Source organism: Phaseolus vulgaris, chromosome 5, assembly GCF_000499845.2.
Source record: "Phaseolus vulgaris cultivar G19833 chromosome 5, P. vulgaris v2.0, whole genome shotgun sequence".
Classification (NCBI taxonomy): Eukaryota; Viridiplantae; Streptophyta; class Magnoliopsida; order Fabales; family Fabaceae; genus Phaseolus; species Phaseolus vulgaris.
In genome coordinates, this window is record NC_023755.2 from 36,309,601 (window position 1) to 36,324,921 (window position 15,321).

The following is a 15,321-nucleotide window of genomic DNA, read 5'->3' on the forward strand; positions in this document are numbered from 1 at the left end:
CTAATTTATATAAAGTTGGAAAAGAATTGAAAATTTTATGACATAGCTTTCGTTAAAAAAGAGGCTCGTTTGAGAATATGTATGGGCTTGGGCTTGCAGATATAGGCCCATGAATTTTGAAAAACGGGTGAACGAACGAACCATTCATTCTGAATAGTTGAGTCTATTTCCTTATCCTCTTCTTCCGTTCGCGTCTTCTGTGTCAAACTAAGTCCACTGGAAATGGCAGCTATAGTAAGTCACCACCACCGCATATTCTCCACCACCACGCGCCTAAAATCCGCCACCAGAGACTCGCGGCGGCGGAGGATCGGCGCAAACTCCGTTCGGTGCGCTGACGTGAGCACGGCCACGAGCGAGAATCGACGAGTGACGGTGAGTAACAGGAAAGATTCGCTGGAGATATGCCGAGTGCTGAACGGGATGTGGCAGACCAGCGGCGGTTGGGGCCGAATCGACCGAGACGACGCCGTCGAGGCCATGCTCCGTTACGCCGACGCCGGCTTATCCACCTTCGACATGGCCGATCACTGTACGTTTACGTTCTCTCTACTCGCTGCTATTCTGCTGATGTGGGCATTTCCGATTGGCCTAATATTCGTGTTTGTTATGGAGTTTTCCGTTACTTACGAATTAATTGAATGCGAAATTCACATTTTTTTTCTCCGACTTTTTTTTACCGTGTATAAGTAAATGGTATTAAAAACATTAAAAACATTTTATAACCGTAAATGTTTTGAATTATTAAAAATAAGCTTAGTTTTTCTTATTCTTCTTACTATATACGTGTAGAAATATGCATTGGAATCCTTTTATGTTAAGAGTTTATCATTATTAAATAATATTAATTTTTTTATTAACTTTCCAAGTCACTTTATAAAAATATTAAATAAAAAGTATAACTAGCGTTTTATATTGTAAAAATATTAAATAAAACGAAGTGTATTTAATGTTTCAAAATATAAAAATATTAATTCATCTTTGTTTATTAAATTAAAGGATTATTTAAAATTCGATTTAGAATTATTCTTAAATTGTGATTCCAGTTGATAATTATGTTTTAGGAATTGCATTTATTTTTAAGATGAAAAGTATTAAAATTGAATTAATACAGACATAAAATATATTGCTTACTTCTTAAATTAATCTTTAAAATATTAAATGACAAGCATTTGATATTTTTGTAAAATTTTACTTATATGTCCATTTTTATTATTTGTAACAGTGTAAAAATTGTGAAAAGTCTTTATGTAGGTATATTTTACGTAGGTATATGAATTATTTACTCTAACAATAAATTTGAGTATAATTATTTTTTTATTAAAATTTGACTATTATTTTTCGTATTTAATTTTAAAAACCAGGAAGGAGTGGATTCGCTGCTTCATCCAACCATATACTCCTTATGGCATTCTTCATTTCATCTGTAAAACCTCATATCAATGATATCATTATTGTTAATAGGTTAAGTAAATGAACAAAAACAGTGGCCGAAAGAGACGTGAGAAAGGAGAAGCAAGGACCAAATTGGAATTATAAGGAATTGAAGCAGAGTGAATGAATCAGAATTGGGTTGTGACGCTTCTCCATCCATTAGAGTTTTTTTATACAGAAAAATGTTTTTTAATGATTGATTAAAAAAATTATTTCTTACTTTTATAATTTTAATAAAAATTTGTATAATAAATTTTAATTTAAAAAAAAATAATATATTTGTTTAAATTATGTCGCAACCATATTAAAATTATCAAAAAATCTAATAAATATTTTGAATTTAATCTGGATATGTGTTGTGGTTAAAGTGTCCGTATCCTTATATATATCAGCTCGATCTCCACAAGCCCTAAAACGGAATCCTTTCCCAAATCCCCTCACAGTGAGTCACCCAAGTATGTGATTTTGGCGGTACACATAGCCAATCAAATGCCGGATTCTCACCACCATCATTCCCATGTTTCCTCACCGCCGGAACCATTCTTGTGCGATCTTTCTGTCGGAGCACACAGTCATCACTCTTCCTCACCCTCACCCTCACCCGCTTCCGCCGACTCCCCGCCGCACTCCAACGCCATCGTCATGGTGTCGCCGCCCGACTCCCAGGACTCCGTTTCCCACACGGCGCCGGGGAACACCTCGACCCCCGCTTTCTGTGACCAGCCGCGGGTCGCCAGAGAAGGCGATGTTGACGCTGGGACGCCGGGGTTCGTCGATTTCTGTAAGGGGTCGGAGTTTGTTGATTTGGGGATGGGTTCCGTATTAGGGCTTTCGGAAGTTCAGCTGACGCAGGAAATGGGCGTCAATGAATGCTCTCACGGTGCACGAAGAGATGTTTTGGGCGAGATTCGTGATGGCCGGTTCGATAAAGTTGCAGTTTTCGATAGGGAATTGTCTGAAATGGACGAGTCGCCGGGGAAAAAACCGAAACTTTCGGAAGGCGATCTGGGTATTGATTCTTCAGGGGGTTGTGTGGAAGTTCAATCGCAGAAAGTGAAAGAGGGTGTGGGGAATTGCGAGAGGAATCTGGTTTCTGAAGAAGAAAAAATTTCAGATGAAAATCACTGTTCTGCAGAAAATTTAGAAACCCTAGTTGGGAACTTTGGTTTATGTGAATCCGAGAAAGTGGTATGCATTATCGAGGGGAGCAAGTCAAGTGATGGTGCTGTGGAAGATTCTGGTGTGGAGAAGAAGAGTGATGAGGAAGGGGTGCTGCGTGTGTTGCCACCCTCAATGCGTGGTCCATTGAAGATGAGTGGAGTGGAATTTGGGAATAGTCGATTGAAGAATGCAGCGAGTGAATCACCCTCAAAGCGTGGTCCATTGAAGATGAGTGGAGTGGAATTTGGGAATAGTCGATTGAAGAATGCAGCGAGTGAATCGGAATGTTTGAAGAATGCAGCAGCGCGTGAATCGGAATGTTTGAAGAATGCAGCAGCGAGTGGAGGGGAATTTGGGAATAGTCGGGAGAAAAAGAATGTGTTTGATGTGTTGAGAGCTCTCTCAGATATTAGTAATGAAGGGGAGGAAAATCTTGATGATTTTAGTTTGATTGAAGTCGCCGAAGCTTGTGGGATCACTTTTCCTAGGCCAAGGTGGTGGCCGCCGGAATGGGAAAACTTTGGCCCATAGGAATAGTCTGAGGAAAACTGTGAAAACCACTCTTTAGTTTTTTTTACTTGATCCGCTTTTTATTTGGAAGGTTTTTTGTTTGTGCCGTTTGCACTTGGAATTTTGAGTATCTTAGATGTATCTACACTGTTTAGCGGATGACAGTTTGGTAGGGTTCTAATTTCTATCTGGTTTGGGATGTTGTCTGTCTATTGTAAGTCTGGTCCAAACCATGAATCAGGATCACCAACCTCTTTTCTAAAAAAAAGCTATTTCTTTCTCAGCAACTACTACACTCTTCAGTGGCTGCAACTCTGCTCGAGGTTAGAGAATTGCCCTCGAAATTGAGATGTTGACGTTAGGCTTAATGTTGTTTGACCTAGTCCACCACATTGTTTTTTTTTTTTTTATAAATTAAATGCTAAAAAAAATAATCGGATATAAACACGTCAACTTCACCGTGCGAGAATAGCGGTTGGACAAGAATAAATGAATTTTAAATACGAGAAGAGCCTTGGTAAATTTTAGATCTTTAATAAAACAAATTTTTTAAGTAGAAACTCTATTAAAAATATCTATGGACTTCAGATTTATTTACACCAATAAAAATGATGAAAACGTATGGTGGAGAGTAATAGGCTGCTGATATAGGATAAAGCAGTGACGACGCTGCACTGTGACCATGACTCTATTTTTTTCTTGTTAGAGCGACACGTATATTTGCTGAAAGGAGCTTTTTTATTTCGTGTATATCCTAGAGTTATTATAGCCTTATAGGTTCTTGAGCAATTTGGAAATGTCTGAGTTATTGCGGCATTCTTTGGGCAAATTCACTTTCAGTCCAAATGGAACACCAACTAGGAGAGGAATAGTAGTAACACAAAAATATAGGCATCTGAGGCCGTTTCAATGTGTGTACACACAGGATAATCGAAGCACTGTGGTGAAAAATGGCAATGATTCTTTGGATATATGCCGGGTTGTGAATGGAATGTGGCAGACCAGTGGCGGGTGGGGCAGAATTGATAGGGATAATGCTGTTGATGCTATGCTTAAATATGCTGATGCTGGACTCACCACTTTTGATATGGCTGATATTTGTATGCAACTTGATTAATTGCTTCTACTTGCTTTCTGTTTGAAATAATGTACCCCTTTAAGGAAATTCCTGGACTGCACACTGAAGTTATTCGTTAGAGGATTAGAGGGTGACAGTAGATTTGATGTGTTCAAATTTGACTGTTATGTGATTATCGGATGTATTAGATGTGGATTCTTCCCAACATGAGCTTCTTTTTGCAAGTCTTCTTAGAAGTTATGTGTTTTGAGGATTGTTCTCATTGTTGTGTTCTTCGAGCTTTGCAGATGGACCTGCTGAAGATCTATATGGGATTTTCATCAATCGAGTTCGTCGTGAGCGTCCTCCAGAATTATTGGAACAGGTCAGAGGGTGAGTTGATCAAGTAACTTCGTACTCTTCTATAATTTTTTCTTCTATTTTGAAGATTTGAAGAAGATGCAGATACTCTTATAGTATTTGGCTGTCCTACCATATATTTCCAAAAATTGTTATTGAAAAATATAAAGGAAAGTATTTTCTTATTATCCATTGTATCATTTGGTGCAGTCTCACTAAGTGGGTGCCTCCGCCAGTTAAGATGACTGCTAGCTATGTAAAAGACAGCATCAATGTTTCAAGGAAGAGGATGGATGTGGAATCCTTGGACATGCTTCAGTTCCATTGGTAGTTAATCCCTCTATATTGTGCTTATTTGATGTACTAACTATCATGGTTCAAAAAGCATAATTATTTATCCACATTTTGCAATTCTTAAAATTTTTAGGGAAAGTCATAACCATTACCATCATCCATGACCATGAGACCATCATATAAAAAACCATCCATTTTGCTTCTGTATAGTGAAATGAGTACTGGATTCACATTATCTAGCTAAACTACTTCTGTAAATAGTTCTAACTCTCTGAAATTTAGGATTCTTCTGACAATTCACCTCTATCTCTCTATTGGATTTAGGTGGGATTATTCAAATCCAGGCTACTTGGATGCGCTAAAACACCTTACAGACTTGAAAGAAGAAGGTTAGTTTTGTTTCTGATTGACGGCTACAAATTCACATATAAGTTCACATTTCTTGCTTTGATCAAACTACTTCAGTCAAAATTTGATACAGGTAAAATCAAGACTGTGGCTCTGACAAATTTTGATACAGAGAGGTTACAAATTATTCTTGAAAATGAGATTCCTGTTGTAAGCAATCAGGTATATCCAACTGCTTTAATTTTTTTAGTTCTTTTTAATAATTCTTTATAGATCGTGAACCTTATTGGTATTTTGATGTCAGGTGCAACATTCACTTGTCGATATGCGTCCTCAGCAGAGAATGGCAGAGCTTTGTCAGCATACAGGAGTCAAACTGATAACGTCTCTCTCTCTCTCTCTCGGAAGAAAAAGAATTTTCAGCCATAGAAAATAGTTTTTCAAATATAAGATGAAAGTTTAGTAGAAGTAATCTAAAAAAATTTCCACTTAGTAGATCAATTTCTGATGCAGGTATGGAACGGTAATGGGTGGTCTATTGTCTGAGAAGTTCCTTGACACCAACATAGCTATTCCTTTTGCTGGTCCTGCAATAAACACTCCCTCCCTCCAAAAGTACAAAAGGGTACGATTTCATGACCACCTTTCCTTATTTGGAGGTAGTTTAAGAAACATTTAGCACCTTTTTGTGCTCTATAGAAAGGTTCTGTTCCTTCTAAACATGCTACATTGTAAAACTAAGATAAGCTTTTTAGGTAGATGAGGGGAAATTATTGATGACAAATAACTCTGAATCGATATGTATATAACAATTCAAGTTGATGATTTGGATTTTTGTCTTCATAACTTAGTTAATAATCATGCGTTTTACTATACTTTGCATCTGTTGACAGATGGTAGATGCTTGGGGAGGATGGAATTTGTTCCAGGGATTGCTTCGGACTCTGAAACAAGTAGCTTCTAAACATGGTGTTTCAATTGCAACTGTTGCTGTGAAGTATATATTAGATCAGGTGAATTTTACTTAATTGATTTGTTCAGAGTTTGATGTGGTTGGGGTTATTAATTACTATGAAATCTTGTTCTCATATTACATTGGATGAGACCTGCTATATATCCCTTTTATTTTGCCTCTTGTCAAACATGCAGCCTGCGGTAGGAGGATCAATGGTTGGTGTCAGACTTGGCTTGTCAGAACATATACAAGACGCCAATGCTATATTTTCTCTTGCTCTTGATGAAGACGATGTGGGCAGCATACGAGAAGCCACAGCGAAAGGAAAGGATCTGCTAAAAGTGATTGGTGATTGTGGAGATGAATACAGGCGTGCATGAGTCATGTTGAGTTATCAAACTGGTGAAATGCTGCGTTTAATTTATATAGTACAAGATGGTGAAAAGGGTGGTCGGCGACAGAGGAAAGTGTTCAAGCCCAATTTTGTGACAGTTGAAGATTTGTATGTATTCGACTGGTAAAAAGACAAAGTAAATGAAAAGAGAAAGTAATGTATTCTCTAGCATATTTTGTCAGATTTTTGCAAACTTTCCTTACGTATTGGCTATGTCGAAGTATGGAAACTTTGGTGAATCTATGAACAGGAATTACACTTACCTCTGTTTAAATTGATTCAGGCATCAAGAAAGTAGTTAGTTATCCATCGGGCGGGCTTTGCCTTAAGCAGTGTGTGTGATCTTTTTGCCTCAAATAAACAATATAATGTATAATATAATGTTTTACAAAGCATTATCTATTAATTTTAAAGATTTCGTTATCAATACACAAGAATATAGGACACTAAACCCCAGCAAATTGTTAACACTGGCTCTTGTTTTCTCACCTTCATAAATCTTAATCAGCACCGAGGATTGGTTATCTACATCTGTAACGAATGGTTTTGTCCTTGTTACAGGAATAGTGGTATTCCTAGGAATCACTACACACAAGAGCTCCTTTTGCTCATACACCAAGAGATGCTGGTGTAAAATCCAATAGTACCATGTTTGGAACATTCTTAATGCCTTCACTCAACAAAGCAGCCTGGGCCACAAGCAACAACCTCATTTGTATTGATGCTCTTGCAAAGATCCTGCAATAGTTGTTGCAATTTGTACACTTCTCTTTTCAATCTTAGCATCAGTAGAACACCTATCTACATTCTTCGTGCGCTCTTCAAAGAGCTCCAAATTGATTTCCTCGAACTTGGATAGAGTGATTGAATAGCAGAAGTCAATTTCACAAGCACTTGGGTTCCCTCTGCAAAGTAGTCCACCATTCTGCTGTCAATCTCCAATAATTTGTAATGGCACAAATTTCTGTATTGAATACTAGATGTTGGTAAAAGAACTTTTTTTTTTCAATTTTAAGGATAGTGTGGTTTGGTTTGTAGAATTAATTGTCAAAAAACTGAAATCATATCGTGAGAATGCGATAGCACAATCTTTGTATTCAATAGTAGAATGTGGGGAAAGTAACTTTTTTATTTTTATTTTGAAGTTTAGTGTGGTTTGGTTTGTAGAATTAATAACTAGAAAATCACTATGAATTTTCTTATTTAGACACCTTTTGTTCAGATAATGATTTTCCAAAAAATAATTTTTTTATAAAGAATTTGGTATAATTTATAATAAAATATGTTATTTGGATAGAGTTTTTTTTTATGAATTTATGATTTTTTTATGGATCAATAAGAGTGTTAAAATGACGGAAGAATGAGAAACATTGTTAAGGATTAGCATTAGAGGAGGGGAAAGTAGCAGATACTACTATACTTGTCACGGAGTGGGGAGAAGCCACAAAAATCACAAATCTAACTAAGAACAGAGCAACTTTTTGCATCTTTCCATCATCAACCTCTCCGATTCCGGTACACGCTCGTATTTCACTTTCCTCACAGTCTTAAGAATGTTGTGTCATGATCATTCCATTTGGTATTTGTAGAAATTATATGTGCTCATAAGGTGTTTGTGGAAATGTTGAAACACTAAGTCCATAACGGTGTAATTCTTGTTTAGTCATTTGGTATATACTTTAAAAATTTTAATCACATTGCTTCGTTGTTTCATATTTTACTCACCATTTATCCCTCCATTCACCTCCGAAAGAAAACAATCGCAAAGGCCACGGGAAACCCTTGCACTTGTAGTTTTACACCCATCAATCGTTCCCATGTACAGCCTTGGCTCACCAATCACCACTAGCCAACCAATAACATACCAACTATAATATAATATTGTAATCCGTGCTTGATTTTGTTTCAGCAGTCGTATCTTGTGAGCTGCTATAGAAAAGAAAAAGAACAGAAAAAACCAGAATTGTTGGCTTTTCTTTGCGGAAGGATTACCAAAAAGCAACCATGGATGGTACGTCATCTCTGTCATACTGACTATATTCTCTTTACTGGCTTGTTAAATTGTTTTGCTTTAGGTCACATACCTTAAAATCAAAATGAAGAGGTTCAAAATGTTTGGGAATAATGCTGATAAACTTGTGTGTGGGTTTCAGTTGATTCGCAGCCAACGATGGATGAAACAATTTTGGTTGGTGATGATTTAATGACCGGCCCTCCATCGCCGGTAGTACCACCAGAAATAGCCTCCCATGTACTCCAAGGTGTTGATTTGTGTGATGGACTTCTCAGGAATCTATTTCTCTGTAAGTCTCGTTTTCATTAACCAGGTGCAACTGTTTTTTTTTTTTTAATTCCTTTGCTTACATAAAATTAGGGACCAATTTGTTCAAGGTACACAATTTATTAGGCTTCTTTGGTATTAGTTTTGGGTTGTTAGTTTGTTGTTTTTTCTGTTTTTCTTGTTGCGGTAGAGTATGCATATATAAACCTTTGGTTTAAGTGAATAAATGTAGTGAATTCTTCTGTCTCAATTCTAATACAGTGGCATAGAGAAGGAAGAACGTCTAGAATCCTAATAATTAATGTGAATAAAAAGTAAGGAAATTATTATATGCTTGGTTTTTCTCTAGTTTTATTATGGTAAAATATTATATTCTGGAAATTGAACTTGTATCATAAGATTTACTTTTGAAAGAAACAAGCCCTGATATGAGATCTACGTTTTTATTTTTCATTTGATAGTTCTAAGTAGGTGCAATGGCATGCATTAAGCAGTTGTTTTGTAATTAGAATTAGGGTTATGTAGGAACATCAGTCACGGGATTTTTCTGACTTTACATGTTAAAAAGTGGGTAGCCTTAGTGGTATTCAAAATCAACACTTTTTTGGTATGACCAGACTGGAGAAGTTAAAGGATTAACTTCAACAAGGTTCAGTAATAGTGCAATATGTTAACGAGATTATTGTTCTTCATTTCAACGGTTTTAATATTAGATGATTGTCTATTACAGCCTTTTTTATCTGAACATCTTATGAGCTTTATTATATCTTGCAGGCTTGCAAATCAATGACATTGAACCATTTTGTCAAGAAGAAATTGCTTTATATAAGGAATGTGCTGAGCGAAGGGTGAGACCATTTACCACATATGAATTATGAATATTCGTTTATTTCTCTTCCTCCTCACTCCATCTCTTCCATTTTACCACTAAACTCATTTGTAATCTTCTTTGAATGATCTTTAATATGTGTAGTATTTACTCATTGTTATTGTTGGAGATAAAGATTTAGGACAATCAGTTTGTTAGATTATCATCACCTTTACCTTTTTTTTTAATATAAATAAAAAAACTCCAGGATAAGGTGATACGGAAGCGACTTCAAGATAGTGAATTGAAATTGGGTTTATCAATGCCTCTAGATGAAGCCAAGGGGAGGGCCTCACAGCTTGAGGCAGAAGTTACATCATTGGAGAGGTATGTTCAAGTAGTCATATGATGTGGTCCATGTTTAGTAATTTGTCTAGAATGTTTCTTTGCTTTACATATCCTAAAGGAGCATAAAGCAAGCTGTTAATAAATCCTTGAAGAATGATTTTTTCTAAGATTTCAAACCACGGAAACTCTAACTTCCGTAGACATGATTATCTTTTATGACTAAACATCTCATTGCTTTTATTTTGAGGAAGGTGCTGCTGTATCTTACTCTTCTAAAGATATTATTGTACTCATCCCCAAAATCTATGATGGTAGAGAAGAATATTTGTTCATATTGTTTGTTATTTGGGCTTCTAATAGATGTTTAAAAAATAAATCAAAATCTAGGACTAAGTTTATTTTTCCTTTCAAACTGGTCTCCAATATCTAAGGACATAGTTTATTTTATTGAGGTTTGTAGTGAATTTGTATAAAATAAATTCTCTTTAGGCACTAATAACTTTAAACTAAATTCATAAGTGCCCTTGGATTCCCTTATATACTTGTATTGGTTGACCTTATTTCCTCACTTTGGCACTCAAACTGTTGACAATACTTTTGTATTCAATATCGTGTGACATTTGGGTGTGTGAGTGTGATGTGTAGAATTTTCAATCTGTAGAAATCTTATGTACCTTCGTTTCATATGTACAGGCGTCTAATTCTTGCTAGTGGAGCTGAGGGCATTGAAGGTTTCCGCCAAAGATGGAGCCTACATGGTCGCCTTACTGATTCCAAGTAAGGTTCATCATCCATAATTGTATTTTTCTGACACATCACTTGATTGGCAATATTTTTATCTGTGTCCCGTGCTATACATGAAAAGCCTTTGTCATATTATTTGTCATTCATGCGGACTGGTGTTCTTGGCTTTGCAGGTGTGTAATACATAGATCTTGGAATTTCAGTTTTTAAATATCTTTTCATCAAATTTTTGCTATCAAGCATGGTTTTGACCTGCCCTTACTGTGTAAATACCCATATGAAACTACAGCAGTAGTCTGATTAGATGGATTTTAAGGTTTAACAGTTGTGCATTGGTCTTCGTATTTGTTAATGCCCTTCATTCATTCATTGTTTTATTTTCTTGTCGTTGATTTCTCGTAATGTAAATTTTATGCAGAAATAGGTTGCAGTTCTTAAAGCAGGGCATAGATAGCAGAAAAAAAAAGGATTAGTGCATTGGAGAATCAACTACCAAAAATTGACTCTTGATGTGAAGATTGAACAGCATGAGGATTGCACCATGTTTTGTTCGTCCTCCCAATATCTTAAAATTACAACCTTTCTTTTACTTTTTTTACCTTGGATTTCTTTTATCCAATATTAAAAAATGATAAATCAACAAGAGTTTCAGGTTGAGTTTGTAATCTGCATTTACATGTAGAGGTTGAGTGATAAAATATTGGATGTGACCATTGGGGTGTTTGCTAGGAGTGTTTATTAGTTGGATCAATTCAACCAACCTATAAATGTAAACCAGATCAATTGAATTAGTTCGAATATTTAACTTATCTAGATTCAATCCGAAACAAACCAACCAAATTCGAAGATGAGTGGTGTTTGGATATGGCATTTGCAATTTACAAATCCTTTAAATTTGAATGAAACAAATTCTATATTTTTTTATTAATTTTTATGCATAAAGTGTTTGCTATATATTCTTCAAATAATAAAATTATGAGCTGAATTTTTTTTTTTAAAATGTGTTTTTCTTTTTCTCAAATCAGAATTTTATATTTTTGCATAAAATTAATTGAGTTTTATTTCATTTTTTTTTAAATCTGAATCAATGAAAACTGATTGATTTGAATTTGAATTTGAATTAATATTATTAAATGTTTTATATATTTTCGGGAACATATTGGCACATGACATCTTTCTATATGATAAATATATTGAAGGTATCTTGAAATTATAAAATGATGTTTTATTATTTGGGTAAACCTTTGATATTGTTTACTAAAGTTGATGAACTTGAAATTTAATTTCTCACATCACACATAGGGAACACTGTTATTTACAAAACCATATTAAGTCATATTGGTAAATAAATTTATATTATCAAATTATCTTCATAAAAATCTTAAACTACAATAACCTTACAAAAGAAGTATAAAACATGGGATTACAAAATAAAGAATTAGATATTGATACTTAAAATAAGGGATTAAAATAATAAATTTAATTATGTTTCTAATTGTTATGGACGAATTTAATTTTGGTTCTGATATTTTTTATTTCATTACATAAAAAAATACTATTGCTTTTAATTTTTTAGAATTTTGATATTTTAAAAATATTTTTCTGCTAATTTTAATTATTTAAAATTAATACTGTTGGTATGTGAAGTTTTGTGGATTAAAAAGTTGCTTTAGGATTTATTTGTTTTTTAAGTATTAGAGGTTTACATTACACCACATAAAGTGAATATTATATGAGATAATATACAAAATTTCAGTTTCTTGAGAAGTAAAAAGCAAAAATTGTTACAAAAAGAACATAATCACTATTTTTGTAGGACTTAAAAACATATTTCCGTAGCATAAAAAAAGAGACACAACTAAAAAATAAATATTTAAAAAATAGAAAGAATACTAAGTCTTATTTTTGTAGAATAATATAGAATTATGTTTGATCTTTTGTTTTATATAATTTCTTCTTGAAGATTTTATGTCATATTAGAGAAAATGAAAAAATAATAATGAGAAGTTTACCTAATTGTAAGGAGGGGCATTACGGGAAATAAGAAAGATGAAACCTCAAGAGCTGAAAACCCTAGTTATATATTAGGTCTCTGCATTCTCATTCTGCGCCTCTCGCTCTGCACAAACCCTAATTCCAAACTCAGAAGCGAAATAACGGCAATTCAGAAAGTGGGTTTTCATGCTCTCACATCCAATTTCATTTTGCACGTGTTGTGTTATGTTGTTGATCTGTGTCACTAACAAATGTAATGTTGGTGTGTGATTTCTTGAATCCAGATATGAAGGTGGTGGCTGCTTATTTGCTTGCAGTGTTGGGAGGGAACCCATCTCCTTCTGCCACTGATATCAAACACATTCTTAGCGCAGGTTTTCACTATTTTTCATGATTTTTCACTTGCCGTAGTTTTATGCTTTATTTTCACCTGCCACAGTTTTTGTTGTTAATATTATTTTTTAGTTGCTATTATTTGGATTGTTTGTTGTTTTCTGTGTCGATGGTTGAATCCAGTACGATGTTGTAGTTTTTACTCTTCCACCCTAGATTTCTGAAGTGGATTTGCAAGGGTACAATTTCTGTATTCAATGCTAGAATGTTGGCAAAAAGATTTTTTTTTTCTTTTAATTTTAAGGTTGGTGTGGTTTGGTTTGTAGAATTAATTATCAGAATGCGGAAATCATACTATGAGGATGTATTAGCACAATGTTGTATTAGATACTAGAATGTTGGAAAAATTCACATTTTTTTATTTTGAAATTTAGTTAGGTTTGGTTTGTAGAATTAACAACCAGAAAATTACTATGAGAATGTGATATTTTGTTGAATATTTGGTTAATCTATATAGTTTTGTAATACTAACTCTGCATTTTCTTTCCAATTTTATAGTTGGAGCTGATGCTGAGGAGGAGTTGATTGCGTTGCTCTTAGAGGAAGTGAAGGGCAAAGACTTCAACGAACTACTAGCCAGCGGAAGGGAAAAGATTTCTGCTGTGTCTGGCGGTGGTGGTGCTGCAGTGGCTGTTGCTGCTGCACCAGCTGGTGGTGCTGCTGCACCTGCTGCGGAAGCAAAGGAAGAAAAGAAAGTTGAAGAGAAGGAGGAGTCCGATGATGTAAGCTTCAAACTTGTGTCAGTTGCTTTTGTTTGATAAATCATAATTCTCTACTGATGAATGTGTTTATCTTTGATTTGCAGGATATGGGTTTCAGTTTGTTCGACTAAAAGGGTCTGAAGTGTTTTTTATGTCTTACATTTGCAGTTTCATTTAGTATTTTAGCTCAATCCCAAGGTTTTGTTACTCGAGTTACATATTGTTTTAGGTTTATGAGATTTGCTTTTTCACATTGGAGACGATGTAATGCTATCATACTGTCTGATATAATTTAGTAACTTTTGGATTTAATTTGTTTGACCGGTTATTTAGCTGAATATGATTTTGTTTCTTCATAAGAAAATACCTATATTATTTGGAAAAAGTAACTTACTAGTATGTTTGTTTAAACTTCTATAAATGATAAGAATGTGAAAACAGAATCATGTTTTTACTATTTTCTGCCATCTAATGAAAATCTGAACTACAGTCTCTTGTTTCCACCTTCAAATGTATTTCTTCATTATCTGCTGCACTTGTTTATCTTGTTAACCTTTAGTCATTTGAATGATATGTTATTGCTAACGGATTAGCAGGGTAAAAATGAAAGTATGATTTGTCCACATCTCCTTTTCAACTAGTATTTCTTCGTTAATCATAATTAGTTTTTGTACAAGTTTAAGGTTAAGGTTATAAAAATTTAAAGCATTCTGTTTATTTTTGAAGAAGTTAATATAAAAGTTTACCGTAAATGATTGAAGTTGTTTTATTTGTGCAGTAGTCCCTCATTTAGACAGATATAACCAGATAATTTTATTTAACTCATCTTTCAGTCATATTATTGTATTAGAATATGTTTTAGTTAATGTTTTCAGTGTGATTACAATAACTACGTACATGTATTAAGGAAGAATAGAGATTCTTTGATTTTTTTAGGTCCTCATCATTGTCTGCCTAATTTTTATATTAATTTTTAAACTTAAAACAATATATTAGTTCTGAAGCAATGGATTCATCTCTAACAATATATTGTTAAAATGATGATTCTATTTGTAACCGATTTTTTTGTGTATACAATTTTTTTTTCAATCTATCTTTGAAAATATTTCAGTTATTAATTTAATAACTCATTTGTTTATAACACCATTTTCTTTTCTTCCTTCTCTCTTCTTTTTTGAGCATACTTTCATTCTTACTCTTTGTTTTTTTTTTTTTTTTTCACATATACACTCTCATTCTCATTTATCTTTCTCTTATGTTTTAATTAATCTTTGTAAAAATTATTTTGAATTTAAATTCTTACTTTTTTGCAAGTTTTGTTCTATTTCATTCATTTTCTTTACATTTATTGTGTTTTTTACACAGGTTTAAAAATTGATGCATCACCTTAAAACTCAAAAAAAAGGTTTGTAGTACTTTATTGTAAATTCATTTCAATATTTGTATTTTTAAATAATTTTTCTATCATGCATTAAATATGTTGGATACACAGATTTATAATAAATTAAATTATTACAGTATAAATTTATAATAATATA

At 33.9% G+C, this 15,321-nt stretch overlaps 3 protein-coding genes across 6 annotated transcripts; all 3 read left to right on the top strand.

The window, feature by feature from the left end:
• Positions 1–42: 42 nt before the first annotated feature.
• On the top strand, positions 43–6,775 carry LOC137835647 (flagellar radial spoke protein 5). Of its 3 annotated transcripts, none has more exons than XM_068644245.1 (9): positions 43–532; positions 4,471–4,555; positions 4,733–4,849; positions 5,141–5,205; positions 5,298–5,386; positions 5,469–5,548; positions 5,678–5,789; positions 6,058–6,177; positions 6,314–6,775. In XM_068644245.1, the coding sequence occupies exons 1-9, from the start codon at positions 223–225 to the stop codon at positions 6,497–6,499; spliced, it is 1,164 nt and encodes a 387-aa protein (XP_068500346.1). In that variant the 5' UTR covers positions 43–222; the 3' UTR covers positions 6,500–6,775. The 3 variants fall into 3 exon arrangements, with proteins under 3 accessions (XP_068500346.1, XP_068500347.1, XP_068500348.1); XM_068644246.1 differs by lacking the exon at positions 43–532 and adding an exon at positions 3,737–4,205; XM_068644247.1 differs by lacking the exon at positions 43–532 and adding an exon at positions 3,788–4,205 and having other exon boundaries at positions 4,471–4,547.
• Positions 6,776–7,878: 1,103 nt separating this feature from the next.
• LOC137835648 (uncharacterized) lies at positions 7,879–11,542 on the top strand. Of its 2 annotated transcripts, none has more exons than XM_068644249.1 (7): positions 7,879–8,028; positions 8,426–8,524; positions 8,667–8,816; positions 9,569–9,642; positions 9,871–9,989; positions 10,644–10,727; positions 11,113–11,542. In XM_068644249.1, exons 2-7 carry the CDS (start codon positions 8,518–8,520, stop codon positions 11,165–11,167), a joined length of 489 nt encoding a protein of 162 aa, XP_068500350.1. In that variant the 5' UTR covers positions 7,879–8,028; positions 8,426–8,517; the 3' UTR covers positions 11,168–11,542. The 2 variants fall into 2 exon arrangements, with proteins under 2 accessions (XP_068500350.1, XP_068500349.1); XM_068644248.1 differs by having other exon boundaries at positions 7,889–8,028; positions 8,423–8,524.
• Positions 11,543–12,683: 1,141 nt separating this feature from the next.
• On the top strand, positions 12,684–14,095 carry LOC137835649 (large ribosomal subunit protein P2B-like). The gene is made up of 4 exons (XM_068644250.1): positions 12,684–12,865; positions 12,974–13,063; positions 13,581–13,804; positions 13,888–14,095. Exons 2-4 carry the CDS (start codon positions 12,976–12,978, stop codon positions 13,912–13,914), a joined length of 339 nt encoding a protein of 112 aa, XP_068500351.1. The 5' UTR covers positions 12,684–12,865; positions 12,974–12,975; the 3' UTR covers positions 13,915–14,095.
• The last annotated feature ends 1,226 nt before the right edge of the window (positions 14,096–15,321 follow it).

What these genes read in the sequence shown, in the direction of transcription:
- LOC137835649 (XM_068644250.1), top strand. Translation starts at nt 12,976, where the DNA reads ATGAAGGTGGTGGCTGCTTATTTGCTTGCAGTGTTGGGAGGGAACCCA. An exon ending in CAAACACATTCTTAGCGCAG is followed by an intron (nt 13,064 to 13,580) that starts GTTTTCACTATT and finishes CCAATTTTATAG; the next exon opens with TTGGAGCTGATGCTGAGGAG. An exon ending in AGAAGGAGGAGTCCGATGAT is followed by an intron (nt 13,805 to 13,887) that starts GTAAGCTTCAAA and finishes TTTGATTTGCAG; the next exon opens with GATATGGGTTTCAGTTTGTT.
- LOC137835648 (XM_068644249.1), top strand. An exon ending in TCTCAGGAATCTATTTCTCT is followed by an intron (nt 8,817 to 9,568) that starts GTAAGTCTCGTT and finishes TATATCTTGCAG; the next exon opens with GCTTGCAAATCAATGACATT. An exon ending in GGTCGCCTTACTGATTCCAA is followed by an intron (nt 10,728 to 11,112) that starts GTAAGGTTCATC and finishes AATTTTATGCAG; the next exon opens with AAATAGGTTGCAGTTCTTAA.
- LOC137835647 (XM_068644245.1), top strand. Translation starts at nt 223, where the DNA reads ATGGCAGCTATAGTAAGTCACCACCACCGCATATTCTCCACCACCACG. An exon ending in GACATGCTTCAGTTCCATTG is followed by an intron (nt 4,850 to 5,140) that starts GTAGTTAATCCC and finishes TATTGGATTTAG; the next exon opens with GTGGGATTATTCAAATCCAG. An exon ending in ACAGGAGTCAAACTGATAAC is followed by an intron (nt 5,549 to 5,677) that starts GTCTCTCTCTCT and finishes TTTCTGATGCAG; the next exon opens with GTATGGAACGGTAATGGGTG.